The sequence below is a fragment of the Micromys minutus genome (assembly GCF_963924665.1).
Source record: "Micromys minutus genome assembly, chromosome: 2".
Classification (NCBI taxonomy): Eukaryota; Metazoa; Chordata; class Mammalia; order Rodentia; family Muridae; genus Micromys; species Micromys minutus.
This window is the reverse complement of record NC_137971.1, coordinates 41,660,608-41,680,074: the sequence shown is the minus strand read 5'-3', so window position 1 is coordinate 41,680,074 and position 19,467 is coordinate 41,660,608. Positions and strand designations below refer to the sequence as shown.

The window sequence follows — 19,467 nt, the reverse complement described above, 5'->3', positions numbered from 1 at the left end:
TAACTTAGTAAAGTGTATATGAAAAATAATAAGGAGGTTTCTTGAGTAATTAAAACTAGAAGGTTCTAAGCAACTATTCATGGAAATATACCCAAAGGTTAGTATCCTGCCATGAAGACACATGCATATCCATGGTGATTGCTACATAATTGACAATAAAAAGTGGAACTAACTTCAGTGCTTATCTACAGGTGAATGCTAGTAACAATGTGACTCACACACACACACATGCATGCATGCACACATACATACATACACACAATGGAATTTTGTCCAGAATTTCCAGAAAAATGATATGAATTTTGCAGGAAAATCAATGAAGCTGAAAGCATTCTGTTATGTGAGGTTGATCGAAAAGACAAAACTCCAATATGCTCTATTATATGAGATTCTAGCTTAACGTGTTTATATGCATATATGTTAAGTGGGGGAGAGGGGAGGTATAGATTATGAAACAAGAAAGAAGACCATGAGTGTGGAAGAAGAGGTTTTGAGGAAGGGGCTGGTGGCAAGAGGACACCTGACAAGGAAGAAGGTGGGTGGAAAGACACATGACAGGCACTGGGGGCATGGCATTCTGGAGGATGGAAGCAAACAAGCAGATTGGCTAGCCGACAAGTGTATGAAAATGTCAGGATGAAACCTAATTCTGCATGTGCTAATTGATCTTTTTAATTTAAAAATCATAAAACACTTATACACACACAACACACCCATAGACAACCCCCCCACACTCAAACACAACCAAGCCCCAACATTCTGCATTGCAAAGACTTATGTACCGTTTTCCAATTCAAAACCCAGTGTAACTTTTGTTCACTTGAAATTCTGCCTACCAAAGGCACATCAGTGGAAAACTTGATTTAAGAATATTTTCTCAAAATACAGCTTTGTTCTTAAACAGCCCACATTTCTTTATTGTTCTCCTGGAGTATGCTCAGGGAAATGCTTCTCAACAGACCAGAAATTCTCTGGGCAATCTTCCAATATTATACAGTTCCCAGCCAAACTGATAACAATTATTTCATATTTCAGGTTTGGGATCCCATGTAATTGAGAGTTTTAACACAATGAAAATTATAAAATTGAATACATCTGCTATAGAGAGTGAGGCCATTAAATGTCCATTCCAAAGGCACTTAAGTGCAGAGCAGGGAGTAAGAATCAAACAAAGCACTCTCTGTGAAATTGTCATGGGCAACATTCTCTGAGGACATTTGTAAAGGTTTCCCAGAGCTTCTGCAAGAAGGCCTCCCAGAGCTGTGAAGAGATCATACCTCCTTGCCTCAGGATTTACTCAGTCTTTCCCCATATTTCCCTGCTCTCTGGTCCTATACTGAGTATTTTAGATATTTAGAATGCCTACTGGGCATAAACAGAAGGTCTTTTGTTACAGTTGTACAATCTGATGGTACGATTTCAGTCTTTGAAGTGATGCTCGCTGTTATCAACCCACTTCCAGTCATACCAATATATGACTTTCAGGCTGTCTCTTTTGCTGTCTGGCCTTTTACTTTGAGTCTTAGCCACAATGGCAGGTTATGAGCAGATAAAGTAGGTAAAATGTAGTTAATGTGTCCACCAAATACTCCCAAGAAAACTGAAGGTGGCCAAAGATAAAGTAAATGACTCTGTGACTACAGTTATAGCACGGATAAAATCAGTTCTTCAATGGATTTCCTCATCCCTTATCACTATTGGTCCTTTCTTATAACCTACAAACTCCTGGAACCACAATACACATCTGGCTTAGTTTTTCCCTCTATATCAGACACAATTATCTTCCATCTGTTAATAGGAATATAAGGTGCACAGGAGCCAGGCTCAAAAACCAAACACACAGGGGCTATCAGCATGGACCATGTATGTTTGTTCATAAGTACACCGGCTCTTAGCACAGTGCCAGACACATGCTCAATGACATCAAGACAATGAGAGTATACATTTGTCACTACGATATGTGAGACATAAGACCATTTCCAACTTGTGAAAATATCTTTCAAAAATAAACAAATTATAGTAGCGAGAACGACTCAACTAATATTTCTTTTATATGGTCAACATTCAGACTTAAAGTGAAACTCAACGGCTGGTACTGAAAGCACTGCAGGCGCCCTTCTTGCCTTCTTTACTTCTTCCCTCTTTCCTGCCTCCTTTCTTCCTCCTATTTCTTCCTCTCTCCCTCTTTCCCATCCACTTACTCATTGTGTATAAGCACTATTACCACTTAGTTTCTGGTCCCTGATTTAGCGTAGCATACTGATCCTTACGCATTTAGGGATTTCTCATCATGATCTATAGACCACTTGCAATTAAATGATTAAAATTATTTTGTGGGCTTTGCAATATGCAGTCACATGCCTAGTCACTTGTAACATGTAGGCTAAGTCTTTCTCGTTCTATAAAGGTTTCTGTACCATCCTGCTCAAAAGTTTGACTTCCTTCCCCAAACTCACAGCCCCTATAAATGTAGCAGCCATTCGCTAAGCAGGTCTTGCATTTGCTCTTAGAGTAGTAAAGTGGTATGGTAGGGTGATGCATTCTGTGTCATGTGAATTTGGGCTGATTTTCCTGGTCTACCTTTTACTTTCTGAGGATTTCTGGTCCTTAATTTCTATCTGAGGAAAAGGTGGTGACACTGACCTTGGGATGCTTCAGGGATGAAATGAGCTTGGTAATCAAGAATACAGCCTAGTAGTATATTGTAAAGCAGTAAAGTAGTATATTGTATATTGGAAATGAGTCGCTCATTTTCTATGTCTCGTTTGGCCTTTGCTGCACTATGCATACACACGAGGGGCCAACAGCAAGGAGAACCTTCAGCTTCACATATGAGACGTTACACATCTACATGCTGTGATCTTTAGTGGTCAAAATGACATTGCCAGACTCCATAGACTTCTGGAGCAGAAAGGTGTGTGTCACCTTAGCCACATCTGCGGCTACTTGGTAAGAACTGAAATCATCCACAGCGCTGAACTTAAAGTTTAACTGCAAATGACAGTAAGTATGCAAGATATTTCTGTGTTTTGGATTCAGGTATTGTAGTTCATAGTAAAATGGATACAGCATAAGAGGGTTTCAAAATAACAAATGCCATAACTGACTTGTTAATGTTAATATGAATGACATGCTTTTTCATGTTGCATTTATATTTTCTGTTTCCATTCTCCTCCCACATGGACAGTAAATGTACTAGGAATAATATTTTATAAAAGAGAATTACACACACACACACACACACACATACACACACACACACACACACAGTGTCAGCTGATTACTAAAATTCAGCCCTATTTGACGTCTGGATAATTATTCTGTTTAGAATAAATGAAACAAATAAACATTATAGTAATATTTATAGTCCCAAACCAGGGTAGGCATAAGTTATATTGATTCAAAAGACAGTCTAAAACTGGGTGTGGTAATGCACCCCTGAGGTCTTGGATTGCAGCAGGAAAAAAGTGCTCTTGAGGCTAGCCTAGGCTACAGAATGAATTATAGACAAGTGTGCATCTGCTATCTACTGAAAAGTATTTACCTAACAACAACAAAAACAACAACAACCACTCAACAAATAAATGCAAAAACATAAAAACTTCTAAACCAATAAACAAAATCCCTCTTGATCTGTAAGAACTCACCCCAAGGCGATATACAGATCTGTCACACAACCCATATACCAAACTGCAGAAGAGGTGACAGACAGAATGTACAAGCCAGAGGATCGGGTTGTCTACTGCTTGATGCTGTCTTCTAGACACGACAGGAAGGCTGTATCTATAAAATCTCAACAAGACATGCTGACAGGCTTAGATGCAGGTGAATCTCTGAGTTCAATGTCAGCCTGGTTCACAAAGCATGTTTCAGGAGAATCAGGACTACACAGAGAAACTTTGTCTCACATACAAACAAACAAACAAACACACAAACAAGCCAAAACTAAATCACCGTCACCCCTAACACCACCAGCAGCACCCGCCATGCCAACACAGATTGGAAAAATTTCACAAGGTCGCCCCTAATGAAGAACTAGAGGCAATAAACGACTACAGAGAGGGTCATCATTTCCAGGGCTGATCTCCCAGTAAGATTATGGAATCACAAAGGGCGAGCCCTAAACATATGAGCAATACTAAGTGAACTCTGCAAGTTAGATAAATAAATGAAAAATACATACACACACACACACATACATACATACATACATACATACATATATACATACGTACATACATACATTCCCCACACACAACATATTGTACAAGACAAAGTAATGAATTTAAGATTGAGTGAGAGTTGGATGCAGGGGAGGCGAGGAAATGGTGTAAATGCAGCATTGATGAACTGAATTCTTAAAAATTAAATTAACGAAAACCATACAGCATCCCAAGAACACACGGTGAAGAAACAGAGTTCAATGTTAAGTTGGTTTCAAGATAGAATCATCAAAGATGAAGCTAGGGGATGAACCATCACAGGAATGTTTTTTTATAAGCTTTGCTGAAATTGAGTAAGAAGTAACTACTTAGAGGTTAATCATAAGCACTATAAGGAACAAAACTTTCCTAGTAATAAGCAAAAATTCAAAACCTCCTAAGAGATGAAATTGAAATACTATTTTACATATTGTTTATAAACTCATGAAGACATTAGTAGGTTTCCTAACCAATGTTATTGGGTATTCTTGTAAAAGTTAATCTATTGTTAACAGCCTGCATAGCAAAGAACACAAGGGCAGGCTCACAATTTATAATAAAAAGAGATCAATAGTCACTGTTGCTCACTTTAAAAAGTAAACTGTCAGCCATTTATAACATTTATAAACACTGTGGTAGGCATTTTCTGAGGATTAAAAAATGATCAGAATAACTGCTGTGGGAGTTGGCACACAAAACTCAATCAATAATTGCCCAAGACATTTACCACAGTTCTCATTACAAGGCACCTAGGCCCAGGGACATCTAGTCTCACCAGGTTTTATGCTTCTTGGAATTCCTAGAATCCCATGGGAAAATATCGAGTGTATTTATTTCTATAAACGGCACCACGCCATGTTCAGCAAAGCCACTAGATCTTAGCCCTGCTTTTCTGAATGCATTTACTGAATGTGGTACCTACAAAACACACATCAAATCTACTCCCCCATCTCTCTCTGTCCCTCCCTCCCTTCCTCCCCCCTCTCTCTCTTTCTCTCTCCCTCTCTTCCTCCCTCCTTCCCCCTGCCCGTTACCCATACTTCAACCATACTCCTTTGAAGCCATCTAGAACATTACAAATAGTATATCTGTTTCCTGCCACACATATTGCATGTGAGTAACATGAAGCTTTCCTGATATTTGGTTGTGTAAAAACTGGGTTCATTCAGTGATACAAGAAATAGATTCGAGGAGTGCTATAGCAATAAGAATCATTCTTATTTAAAAATATTGTAATAGTAAAAATTGCATATTTTCAGTGAAAGACAATTTGTTTGTTTATCATTTTATTTGCTTACACTTTCAAATGTTTTGTCCCTTCCAAGTCTCCCCACAAAAACACCCAGTCCATTCCCCTCCCCCTTGCCTTTAAGAGGGTGCTCTCCTACCCACTCACCCACTCCTGCCTCATGCATCTAGCATTTCCCTTCTCTGGGCCATGAAGCTCCCACAGGACGAAGCATCTCCCTTCCCACTGATGCCAGATGGGGAAGTCCTCTGCTACATATGTAGCCAGAGCCATAGACTGGCCCATTATACTCTTTGTTGGTGGCTTAGCCTCTGGGAGCTCTGAGGGGTCCGGTTAATTAATATTGCTGTTCTTATGAGGTTGCAATCCTTTTCAGCTCCTTCAGCCCTTCCCCTAACTCTTCCATTAGGGTTCCCATGCTGAGCCATATGGTTGACTATGAGTATCTGCATCTGTCTTAGTGAGGTACTGGCAGAGCCTCTCAGAGGACAGCCATAGCAGGTTCCTGTCTGCAAGTACATCTTGGCATCAGAATACAGCTAAATACAGCTAAGTAAAAAGAAGCAGGTAAGAATCCCTTAGAAATTTCTGTTTTCAGTTTGTCTTTGTGGTAGTTCAAGTCTCCACCATGGTGCTGCTTGCTCATCTAAGGCGATGGAAACACTGGCTGGCTCCCAAGACAATTCAAATGAATGAGCCTGCTGACCAGGGAAAAGTCCAGTCATAATGGACACCTTTGGAAGTCATCCTGTTTGGAACTGTTACTTAAGGTACAAAGTCAGGCAAGTCCAGGGAAAATTGGCTTCTATATAATTTGAACTTGAAGAGTGCTAGAGGACAGAGTGTATTGTCTGCGTGTATGTAGACATAACAAAGCTATTTTCATTCACAGTCCTGGCAGAGGGCCTGTGGTAACTGCTCCGTGTGTCTGGTTACAATTATTTCACTATAGGGAATAATCCAGGACAGTACATCCCTACCCTGTCCGCTCAGCCTCAATTGAAATGTGTGCTGCTTTGCTGTTCTTAACCCCACAAACCTTGTCAACTCTTTCCTGATTGCCTTTTAATTCACTCAGCTTTCTCATGCCAGAAACCTCAGCTGAATTCCAAGTCTGGACTGCAGTACTACAGTACGCATGGAACTTTTTAGGGTGTAGATCAAGAAGTGTGGATTCAATGCCCAGTCCCTTGTCCTTGTGATTGCCCAGAATTTGTGCATGTATGCCTGGGTGTTTCACTACGTGTGGATTTTCTATGTTCTAAGTGGAGTGAAACTCTGCTTAAAGGAAAGAGTGGGTATGTCTTTTTGTGATGCTACCTCCATAATCAAACACATCTGTGCTCCCCACCCACTGAACATTTCATAGAGCTCAGTGTGGCTCTTGGGAAATTTCTCAATAGAACAGTTAATAGTGAGATGTGTTTTTAATTAAGATGACAACCAAGAAGAAGATAAGACTGGTTACAAGGTATCATTACCCAGATGCTAAGCCTGATCTTTAGAAATATTTGTGGCTATTGAATCCTTGTCCCCTGCTCATGTTCTGTTCTCGGAATCCGAAGCTCTGTGTGAGTTGTTTTCACTCAGACCTAGCTTGTCAAAAACTCCAGATATCTCAGCAGCCCCAGGTATCTTACAATACGTGCGTCTCACATTTAGGTACTGCCCTTGACTTTTGTACATATCAATAGGACAGCTTGTAGTGAAGTAAGGCAGAAGACATAGAGGTTGATAAGGCAGAGCAACAGAAAGCCCGCAAAAGCTGCAAGTCGTTTAATGTCTTGAGAAAAGACTATTGAGAACCTTGTTTTAAAGCCATAGCAGATGGTGTGAGTCATGCTTTGGCATTGTAGCAGCTCCTCTCACTTGGGCCATCACAGGTCTGACAGGATCTCTCCCCCTCAGGACAAAGGTTCAGGGACTTCCCTTAGAAGCTCCCAGGGGGACTCACATAAAGGACCGACATGTGACTAAGAAGAGCTGGAAGTGTGAAAACAATAAACATACACGCAAGTAATTCTGCCAGTTGACTCAGGACTCAGCCCTTTCACAGAAAGGAGAAAACAGAGTTTTCATAGATGCGTTACTCTGTGTTTAAGAATCAACCTTGCTAAAGATACTATGCTTAGATGTCATCAAGAGTATGAAAGAGAGCAATGCCCCATCTTGAAGCATCAAGCTAAGCATAACCATTTCTATTTTCAACCATGTCTTATGCCACCCATGGCCATTCACAAAGACTTTTTTTTTTCTGTTTGTTTGTTTCATGAATGAATTGTGTATGTCTGCCAGAGAACATTTGCTTCCCTGGTGAGATTTTAGCTTTAATAGCTAAAGACTTAAAAAAAAAATCAATTATGGCCTACTCAATTCTCTCTGGGTATACCATGCTGCCTTATCGTTTTCCCCGGTGTTGAGTATAATTGCCCTCTAAATATAAATAAAGATTATACAGTATAATTCTTATTTCCAGTGAGTTTTAAGTTTCAATAGGAAAGCATTATACATGAGAATATCAGTACCATAAATGACTATCTATACAATCTAGAATATTCTACAGACTTTACATGTTTCGTATGAACCCATATGGCATATTCTAAAAACCAGTAGAAATAGGAACTAACAGACAGGTAATAAAGAGGAAGTGGATGAACCCCTTTGACAGTGAGTGCTTGTGTACATGTGTGTTTACGAGGCAGTGGAGCAGCCAAAGTTTAATATGTACCAGACACACTTACTTGTTTATCCTCTAAATAAAATTTGAGGAAAAGATTTTTTTAGATAATTTATAGCAAGGATTCATGGAAAGGTCTTCTAGCCATAACCTCTATATCTTAACTAATTTCGGAAGTTCCTGCCTGACTCAATTCATCGTTTTAAAAATTACTTCCAATGTAGATTAACATTTCCTGAGCACTGAATGGATATTTTCTATTCTTCCAATGAAAGATTCGTTGCAACAGAGAGCTCCGTGTTTGGATTTCTTGAGCTAATGTTGATGTTTTTCTTTTCTGCTCTAGTAACTGCAGTCTAACATTAGGAAGGGTCACATCAAAATAAGTTGTATTGATCCAGACACTCTTTCGAGTGATAGTTCTCTCAATGGTATAAGTTCTTTTACAGAAAGCATAACTTGCTTTTACTTTCTTCGCCCCCTGTCCTCTGAGTCTAGAGGTGAAGATGCATAGACCTTGATGAATGCTGAGGTCTAGATGCAGATGCCTACAGATGTGGTGCCTTCCTGCACTGCTTGGCTGACATCAGCTATGTGTGCACCAGTCACCAGGAGAGGCTCACTTTCCACCATGTTTCTTCTAGATGACCTACAGTTTGACTCCGTGACAGCATATCATTTTTAATAATGGTTTACATAGCAATTAGTTCCCTGGTAATTTCTGAGTCTATATTCCCAATTCAATCAGCTGAAAACCATAAAGTTATTTTAAAAGCTACAAGATCCCAACTACTGGCATACTACAAGCTTTCTGAAACAATAAATGTATAAATAAAAAAGAAGTATGATCGAACAGGGGAGTAGCAACCTGATTAACCAAAGAGGGAAGATTGACCAAGGGAAGTGAAAAGGAAGAGTTCGAATCATTCACTCTCAGACAGAATCCATTATCTCTGGATCTCTGTGGGGCACTGGTCTTAGGACCTTTGACAAACCTCAGAGCCCACAGACATCCAACCTTTCTGTCAAAAGGCCCACTTTTGCAGATAACCTTGGCATCCTTCCACATGCTATATTCAGCTTTAGATTACCCTAACATCTAGTAGAGTGTAGCTGCTAAGCGAGCTTTTACTCTACTGACTGCCTAGAGAATAATGACAAGAAAAAAAAAATAGCCATTGCCAATGAAAAAAAGCACTGTGTCTCTCATTCCCAGTGATTCAACAAATCTCCAAGAAGTAGGTATGTACCAGAAATGCAGAGGAAATAGCCTACGAGAACCTGAGGAAGTGAGTTTTCCCCCTTTTCCTTATGCCAAGGAAACTCAGCCATCTAGTAACTCAGGAGGGTAGGACGCATTGGTTTTTTCAATGTAGGAGTAAAGGGGCCATGCAGTTAGACATGGCTTAGCTCCTCTACTTGGAGCATGTTGACCTGAAGGTTTAGCCTGTCTGCTGCCTAGCAAGCTTTGTGTGAGTAGGCTGAGCATCTGGAAAGAAGGTTTGCCTTGCAAGCAATAGTTCTGGTTACTGCAGCTTCCTCTCAGGCTTCCTCCCAAGACAGTGCTATCAGCTTGCACTTGGAAGGGCTGAATATCAAACTTCCAGGGCTCATGGTTACTGAGTATAAGAGAAGATTGCAAGGTTAGGTCTCAGGAAGTGGGTAACGACCCGGGCATAGCCCAGGCTTAGCTGTAGAGCAATTGCAGCCTCGGTACACTGTTATTTGAGCTCCTGTCTGCAATTTCTTCCTTTTAGATAATTTTTGCCCCAAAGCCAACCCCAGTGCTTATTCTGGTAGTAGTTTAATGCCACTCCTGACCCACTCCTAGAGAACTAAGACCTCTTTCCTGTAATTTTCAGCTTCACTTACAGGCAGAGGTTGGCTGGATGTCAAATCAATAGAGTTACAGGGAGCGGCCTATTCCTTCTCATTTTATATGACTGCTTATCTATCACTTGTTGTAGGGTCATGATGGAACTGGCTTGCTACACTTTAAAAATACAGTGGTTTCCAGATAACCTGTATTTGTAAAATATGGGTTTCCTTCTACTTATGCCCATTTTGGCAGGAACAAATGTTAAAAATTCTCAACATGGAAAATAGCAGCATTCTCTCAGTGTGTTGTTCTGCGGCCTCCAGATGACCCGTGTCACTGAGTGGGGTGTGCATGCTAGCTTCAATAGTATGTAAAATAACTGTCATTGGAAACAAGATGGGGTTACAGTAATTTCTAGAATAGTGCAGAATCGGCTTAGTGTGCTCAGCAGTAGTTACAATGTTAAAAGGCTAAATCTGAGATTCTGGTTTTTATGTGAGAGCAAGGTGGTTATGAACTCTGGGTTTCCTATTTCCCCTCAATATTTCATGGATAAGAAAATATTCCAGAGAAACCACCTAGAATTTCTGGAAAAAATACTTTTTTTTTCTTCAAAGACCTTATTTAGACTCTAGCAAATTACAAAATACAGGTACTTAACTAACTTCTGCTACTAGAACATTGTGTGAAAAGTTGTAAAGTTGAGAATTTCACAGGGTAAGTGCCATTTATTTGCCAAATCTTTGTCCAGCACCTTAACAGAGGTTAAGACAGAGGATGTATAAGATGACTTCACATTTAGTCTTCCCAAAAAGGAACCAAAATGGGGGCTGGAGAGTTGGCTCAGTAGTTAAGAACTTTACCTCTTTAGATGTATAGTATATGTAAATATGTATCTATAGTCAAATATTTAAATGCTTACCCAATAATAAGGCATAGGAAGTTAGCTACCCAACCTATGGCACCAGCTCCCATTTGGATACTGGGAACTAACTAGTCCATTTTTATGTCATGACTCAAGCTTCCTCAGTCTCCTCCTTCCCACCCACCAGAGCTGCATTCTAAGGAGCACCTAGACAGAAGGGGAGGAATGAAAAACTCCTTTTGAGAAATGTTGATGTCTTTAGTCTAGTTATATTTTCTTCTTATCTTCATTCAGGGAAATCCTCAGGGAACATACCCTCAAATCCCTCACTGCAAAAAGTCTTTGGACCAGATGTGTGTGGAACTCATGAATTTGTTTGCAGAAATGGTGCCAATTACAGGAACAGTGCAAAACCTTTAGTGAGGGGCTCAGTCACATCCCTGATATAGTAAAGATGAGTATCTTTACAATGTGTGGGATAAGAACAGACAGAAATAGCAAGAAAAAGTTTATCAAATAAATCTGGGTGCTAAATTTACAAGAAAACTTTAAGATTCCTGGACATCTTAGGTTTTGAGATTGGGGCCAAGATTTTAAATCTGCACAAAATTTTCAAAGAGCTACGTCAAATGGACCTGTTTGTTTTGAGAGAGGAGGAGGTGTTATATACAAACAGCTTATAGAATCTTGTCAAAGGACTTTAAACAGGGTTTGAGTAGAAGGACAAGGAACAAAGCTGAGATTAATGGGTTGTCTGTGGGATCCTGCCATGCGACTTTGACATGTCCTGTTCCGTAGAGTCAATCTGTGACAGCATTAATGCTGAAGAATCTGAGATACCTTGCTGAGCTATAAAGAAGAGAAGCAGAGAGGGTGGTGCTACTAACTTGTCTAAGGCCAGCCCGGACATTCCCAGACTAAAAGAAAAACCAACAGGACAAGACTATTGCAGCCAACTGGCTAATACTGTGACTCCATAATGAAGGAATCACACAACCTGCTTTTTCAAGCATATGTAAGTCCCAACCCTCTCTGAATGAGTTCTGGTTGTTGTTTTGCTTTGTGTCTGTGAGTTTGAAACAGGGCCTCATAAAACATTTATTTTGTTATGGATCTCATGTGGACGTGGAACTTGTCATGTAGTCCAGACTGGTCTCAAACTTCTAATCTTCCTACCTCAACTTTTCAAGTGTTGGGATTACAGGTGTGAGCCACTATTTTCACCAATGAAAATGTATGCAAAGCTGAATTGCTAAAATTTAAATTGGCATGGAACATTATCTCCTGGCCTACTGTGCTAAAGACTACATATATGGGCATGGGGGGTGGGAGGATGTTCTTAGACTTAGGGGCTTGTCACCAGAGATGAGAAAGAGAGATCAAGGCTTACTTGGCTTCCAGGGCCAGGGCAATGATGCCAGCAGCCATGGGGGCTGAGGCTGATGTTCCAGTGTGATTGTCTGTGCATCTCTGCCTTAGATCAGTAGTGATCTGAAAGACAAAAGTTAAAAAAATTTAGACCCTGAGGACAGTCATAATCATAGCAAGAAGTTTACTCACAAAGTGGATAGAGAAGAATTAAAGACTAATTGTAAATTCAATGTTTTCAGACTTGTGTGACCGCTCATTTTCAAAGAATTGCCTGTAAAAAACCAAACTTGACTGGAAATCCACTTCATTAAAACAAGAGCAGGACCAGAGTGAACCAGAGCTCAGAAAGTCAAGGTGCTTTCTAAGAGTCTGTAGTGCACACACCATTTGTGTCCTACCTCAGTTCCACTCTGAATGAAAATTGAAATCATTTCAAGGGTCCACATTTTAAGCACATTTAATCAAATGTGCTGAATGAACACCCCCACACTAAACCAGGTATCGCAAACTGAAAGGATAAACTATACAGCCCCTGATTTGTCTGAATTATAACTGGGGAAGAAACAGGTTTCAAATTAAGTCCCTGCCTCCAAAGTAACCTTGGCTTGTGGACTTTTCTAGAATTCATAAAAAATGTTGCATGGATGAATTAAGGCTTCCTCTAAAGCTTCACAGCATCAGAAAAGTGAAAGCAAGGGCAGAGTTCCAGTATCTCACCCACAGCTGCGGCAGTGTCTGCTTGTACTTTATGTGTAAGAGGTAGCTACTTTTCCATTTTTACCTTGCAATCAAATTGTGAAAACTAGATCATTTTATGTCTTGGCTTGAGTCCAGTTCACTTCAGCTCTGACTAAACTCTATTACCGTCCAGCAGAGGCAATGGTTCCCAGCCTGTCTTCATTATTGTTTCACTACGAAAGAAAATTAAATTCAAATTCTCCTTAAAAAGAGAACTTAAGTACTATAGAATAGGACTTGAGAAACCAGTGTGATACTTCTCAGATTAAAAAAAAAAAGTCTTCCCTCCTGGACAGTAATCCATTTGGTTCCCTTGGGACTGATTTTGTTTTTGATGGGGAGATGAATCAGTGGGCTTCTGCAGTCACTGGATGACATCAATAAACCTTTCTTTGGCACGAAGACAAGTATGTCACCACATATCACAGAGGAGAGAGCTGATGTGAAAGCTGAGCAGAAAGACAGTGAGAAGAGGCAGCAGAAAGCACAGCCTTTGTTTTTCTAAGAGGACCATGAGATTGTTGAACTCAGGGTACCAAGCAGATGGATACCCGCCTGCACAATCACCCCTACAACTTCTTTCTATGCCACAGGAGGCTGAATGGAATTTTCCATCATGTAAGAGACCTAGAAAAGCATCTTGGCCCACTCAATAAAGCAAATCTATCACTTTTCCTCATTTCTTTCAACACATGCAATGCTATCAGATGACCCATCTCACATATCTATGAATATGGACATAGAAGAAATGGGAAAATAAATATGGAGAACTCTAGAGATTTGGTTACGTAGCTATATAAAACTGTACTCAACTATATGTTAAGAAACTTTTAACTGGTCTTTAAAAAGTATAATACAAGTTAACCCTCCTTGCAATTTTTTTTTTGTGTGTATAGTATTAGTAAGTACACACCACTGTCTTGGATCTGTAGGACCTATCTCATCTACATGAGTGGAACTCTGAATGTCTACTGTTCTGCCTTCTGCCTCCCATCACTGTTATGCTTCCTGTGTTGATGTGTTTGATTACATAGCACACCTAAGGGAAATCACTTAGTACCTGCCCCTTATTGATTGGACTAAGTCACTTATATGATGTTCAGAAACGCCATCTACACTGTAGCATATGACAGTGTTTCCTTCCTATCAGTGACTAATACTTCATTATGTTTGACTCCCTACATCCCTTGTATGCTGATGGACATCGATCATGCTTGCTGCTATGGTTGGCTGCTGAACAGTGCTCCAAATTTACAAAGGAGTGCACATTATTCTTAAAGATCTCATTTAAAATGCTCTTGAATATAATACCAGAAGTGGAGGTGCTAGATCATTGGTTTCCAGGGGATTTTTCTCAGGTGGGGGGTAAGATGTCTAAGTGAATAAAACACTCCAAGCTCGGTGAGCTGAGCTTGATCTGTTCACATATGTAAAGGCAAAGAGAGAACTGTTCCCACTCTCACATATCACATGCCCACCATGATAAATAACATTTTAAGAATACATTTCTTGCCCAGTTGAAACCAGAGGGGATTCTGCACAGCTACTTTCTAAGGTACAAGTCTCTGAGTCCAACCATGAACATATCATAAATGGCTTACTTCTAGGTCTCCTCAGTCCCTGTTTTTTTGAGAGATGGTCTTGAGAAATGAAAATTTTTTGAAATTTTACCTCATCCATCGTCACATTCATTTGTGCAAGTGTTAATTTATTTTTCAATAAATTGTGCCTGGATTCAGGCCTTTTCATGACATTTCCCTCTGTACTCTTCAGCTGGAAATGAAGCTTTCCACACAGGTCCGGAATGAACAGCCTGAGTGTGTGCAGCGCTTTAGAACATTACAACCAGCTCTGGCCAGACATGAGCAAGAAACAGTTTATGATGTCGGGTAAATAGCACAAATACACCACATCCTTTTATAGGCACCACACACACACACACACACACACACAATCATGTGCTTACATAAAGACCTACTTAGAACTGTCACATAGAGACACCAATGTCAAATGTCATCAATTTTGACAGCACTGTGAGGAATTCAAGTCATCACTGTGCTCTAATATTTTTTTCAGCCATTTGAACTAAATTAGTTGGAGGGGAGCTGAGCAGGAAGGTGATGGGACCGAGAAGCGGGAAGAAAGAAACCAATCATATCTCCCTCCCTTCTTCCTTCTAAGTGGAATTCCAGAAGGGTCATTTCAATAGGAAGCTACTGTCAGTGTGGAAATGCGAGGTGTAAATTACCAGGAATGTCTAAGTAAGGTTCTCACCATGAAAAGAAGGCAGAAAAGAAAAAAAAAACAAAGGTCACTGTAGGATGTGCAACCCAAAAGAAAAATGATGGTTTAAACTGGAGCCACCAGGGGTAACCCCATTCATCACAGGAAACAGGATGTTAGGAACTGCCAGTGTACCCCAAAGATAAGTGTCCTCCAGTGTGTAGCCTATAACGCAGGGTGGATACGCTCTGACTTCAGACTCCCTTGAGAATGTCTCAGAATTTGGTATTCTTCCCAGTGGCAGTCTTGCATGTTCCAAATTCCCTCAATTCACCATCCAAATCAGAAACAGAATTTGTATCCAAAAGAACTAAAGTTGCTCAAGAAAACATCATTTGCGTCCATCACCAAGAGGGAAACTGGAGAGGGCGCAGGCCCCGTGCAGATCAAAGCTATCCTGATGGGCAAATTAGATTTCCAGCCTCGTAGGATCAGTAGCAGATGGGCTTTTGGACTCCACAGAGTTAGGGATGTCATCTTTTCTTGGTGAGCCAGGCAGGGTATTGTTCAGCTGTAGCCTGGATCCCTGAGAAGAACCATCACTAGCTTTTATTTCCTAATAGTTCACAACCCATTATTGGAGCTGATTGGGCTTTTGATTATTGCCTGTTGATGCCATTCTCCAGGGAATCCCAGCACAGAGTGATTTGGGCTCTAAGTGGAAGTTTTACAGCAACCTTCACTAAGTATCCTCTCTCCATGATGCTCTGTGATCCTTTTTGTTTTGGAGGTGCCAGATTGCTTCTTACCTGTTAAGGGAGGAACTGAAAAGATATTTCTAAAACGTGAAATGATTTGCTGTTTGTTAGGCTGACCTTATTTCTTGAGTTTACTTGGATCTGGGTTGAAAATGTGTTTAGTGAGCAGTTTTAGAAACAGAGATTGGGTGAAGGGCAGAGAGTGGACAGAATTTGCATCTTTATTAAGCACAATGACGTGGGAAAAATTAGGATTGGGGAATGATTTCTATATCCTTAGATGTCACCAGGATGGATGTAGAATTCTGGGAGAAGGAATACTTTAAATATAAAACACTCCCATATTGCTAAGAGAACCTAGAAGTGTGGAATGCAAGGGACGCAGCTGCTTCTCCGAACAGTGAGGGTCTTCTTCACTCCTGTGCCATCCTAACGCAGAGATGAATTCCATATCACAACAGAAGCAAGGATTTCTTTGCTAAGCTGAAGTGCTTTCATTAAACTCTCTTAGATCCACTTCATTTTACAACCTGAGCTTTTCCATCCATTTAGAAACACTGTAAGGTCACTTTTCTTTTTAGTATTCAAAAGAAAATGCATAATCAACCTGCAAAAGTTCCAGGTGTACTAATCTATGATCCAAGGATTAAAATGTTGCCTCACAATTCCCACCTCGAGACTTCCCATCAGACTACTACCATAAACAACTGAGACCGAGCGAAAGATATGCCCACCTATAGAACATTTCACACACTCACGGGAAGTTTGCAAGGAAGGTTTTAACAAGCTAAGGAAAAAGGAAGTTCAACAAGGCTAATGATCTTGTTCTGGGATACACAGCGACAAAGAAGTAAGTAAGGAAGATATTCGATCCTGAGCCACCAAAGTAAGCAAAAAAAGCTTTAGAATACAGCCCCCCCCCCCCCAAGAACAAGAGCAAGAGAATCAAACCTTTAGTCAGGGCAGAAGAGCCCTAGCCTTCCAGTGAACATGAACAGAAAACCAAGTTCACTTCATGCTTTGCTACATTCTGAGGAGAGTGTGGGTCAAACCCCTGAACACATCTGGTCTTGCTCTTCCATTTATGTACTCTTGAAACAGAATGAGATTTTCTAAACTCGAAGGAGCAGAGACGACTGGGAAGGATTTGATGCTCATGGTGACTGCATTGGAAACATGTTGGGATGCAGGAGGAAGCTGGAGAGCAGGATTCTACAGGAGGAAAGTGACTGCTCAGGAGCCTTAAGAGCAGTGGGGTAACGCCTCTACCTAGAGTTGGCCTGTGACCACCCGGAGATACTCCAGGCAGCATATGTATTGAAAACACACATAAGTGAAATGATATTAGCAGAAGGGAGAAAAATGCTTATTAACCAAAAACATGGCTCACAGAACCTCTCCCCTCAGGGTCATAAAGGAGCCCAGATCCTAGACAGCAGGACAAATGACTTGGTTGGGGGTGGGTACTCCAAGTCAGAACAAGTTCCAAACTAAAGATAATTATTTCAGTAGGGGTGACCTAGTAGAGCTTTAGTTATACAACAGATCTTTTGTGGACACCATGAAAGTAGTGAGGGTTAAAGATAAAATTTTGATTGCTTGTATGGGCTGTCACCCACAGAAATCTGTCAGGATTTTCTACAGCAAGTCTCTTGACAAGTATTCCCCTTCCAGGAAGGAAGTAGCACATGCTCCTGTCCCCGAGTACTTGCTCTTGTCCCCGAGTACTTGCTCCTGCAACTCCACAGGCCACCTGTTCCCCACTGTCTGAAGGCTATTTTTATATGGACACTTATGGAGAGCCAGCTCAAGCCAAGAGGACAAACTCTTTGTTCTCAAGCAGTTTCCACACTGGCATGAAAGTCAGACAGTAAATGAAGAATGTAGACAATAGTACCAAGTCAGGCTAAGTATACTGGAAGCAAAACTGACTGAGGAGAGAGCGGGAGGGGGGTGGCAGTGGCACAAATGCAGCGAGCACAGAGGCACACTCCTCTGGAGGATGAAATGGGAAGCACCTAGGAAGAGGTCCTTTCCAGAGGACTCGGTCCTGCTTTACTCACACAGAGGCACAATCTTGGGAGTCTGTTGCTAATGTTGTTTCAGATTCATGTGTCTGAGAGAGGTATGAAAAGAGCAAGGGCTGGAAATTCACTTAGGAAGAAAAAGGCAGTGACACGTGGTGGACGGTGATAAGAAAATGGGGTAAACAAAGCAACTTTGTCTGCGTGGCTCCACAGTGAGTGGCAGGGGCATGAAGGCACACTGGCAATCAATGGGGCAATGGATGGGCGGGGGCTTTGTTTTGATTGACAGGCTCCCTGACTGACCTGCTGTATGTTTTCCTCCCACAGCCTTTTGAGTTTCTGTTTTCTCATCTTAGAACTGAATAAGATGATCCTTACACCCAGTTTTCAGGGTATCTCAAGAGGTTGCAGCTCATGTGCAGAGCGCTGTATCAGGTTCTCATTAGGAAGGCTGCGATGTTATGTCTATGACATGTTAGGATAACTGTAAATGTGTCACATGAGATACAGAATATTATGTATACAATTATGTTAAATAAAACACCACTTCAAGTCATGGCTTTAAAGCAGCTAGTCAGGGTGGGCTGGAGAGGTGGCTCGGTCGGTCCTCTAGCAGAGGGTCTGAGTACAGCTTCCTGTATACGAGCCAGGCTGCTCACAAGACTATCACTCCATATTTATGGAGAACAGAAACATCTGGCTTCCAAGGGCACCTTCACTAATATGTACATCCATGCCCCTCAGACAGCACATAAATAAAGATAATAGAAATAAAACCTTAAAAAACATAGCTGTTTATCCAGATGTGACGGGTCAGAGCTATAATTACAGCAGTCGGAGGCTGAGGCAGACAGACTTAGCTTGGGATAAGTGAGATTTTGTTGCACACAAACAACAGTCTTTCCTGATGAATCTACCGAGAAAAGAGCTTTTCTCTGTATTCCTGATAGCCTGGGTGCTTCCTTTGCTGGAGTTAGCTGTCCGACCACCAAGGCTTCAAGTCTATGAGAGTGTGACTACAATGTGAGTACCCACTGTTGAGTTACGTGTAATGGTAGGGCATCGTGGTACATAGTTCTCACTATATCTTGAAATCTGGGGCTGAGTTTTTCTGCTTGCATATCATTTACATTTTGTCCAAGATAAGTAAAGCTTATTTAACAAAGTGCTTTCCCAGAAGCAGATGAGAAATCTTTCCTGCCCCTTTAGATTCTCAGCAACTGTCTCGGTTCAAGTCACAGAGGTGCTCTTAGGGATGAAGAATGACAACTGTGCTTTACAAACGAGGCTGCAAATGCCAGCAGGAAATGAATGGCTCGGGGAGGGGGCTCAGTACAAAGAAGACACTGCCCGTCCTGTAGCACTCAATCACAGATGCCACTAACAGGATGCAAGCATCATCTAGGGACCACAGGCGTCTAGGTTCAAAGCCTGGTGGTGGCCAGGTCCTGGGCACACTGTGAGCTTATTCATCATCCTGACATCTGGAAGGAAAGGGGGTCAGCTGGACCATAAAAATCTGATGTTGCTGCCAATTC

The 19,467-nt window shown here is 41.1% G+C and overlaps 1 protein-coding gene across 2 annotated transcripts in view; it reads right to left on the bottom strand.

The window, feature by feature from the left end:
* PCSK5 (proprotein convertase subtilisin/kexin type 5) overlaps positions 1-19,467 on the bottom strand; it is a gene marked incomplete at its 3' end in the record, with an annotated part of 393,680 nt that overhangs the window by 197,464 nt on the left and 176,749 nt on the right. For both annotated transcript variants that reach the window (XM_080912751.1, XM_080912752.1), the window contains exon 9: positions 12,203-12,303. In XM_080912751.1, coding sequence (XP_080768877.1) covers positions 12,203-12,303 — 101 coding nt within the window. The remainder of the gene's footprint in view (positions 1-12,202; positions 12,304-19,467) is intronic.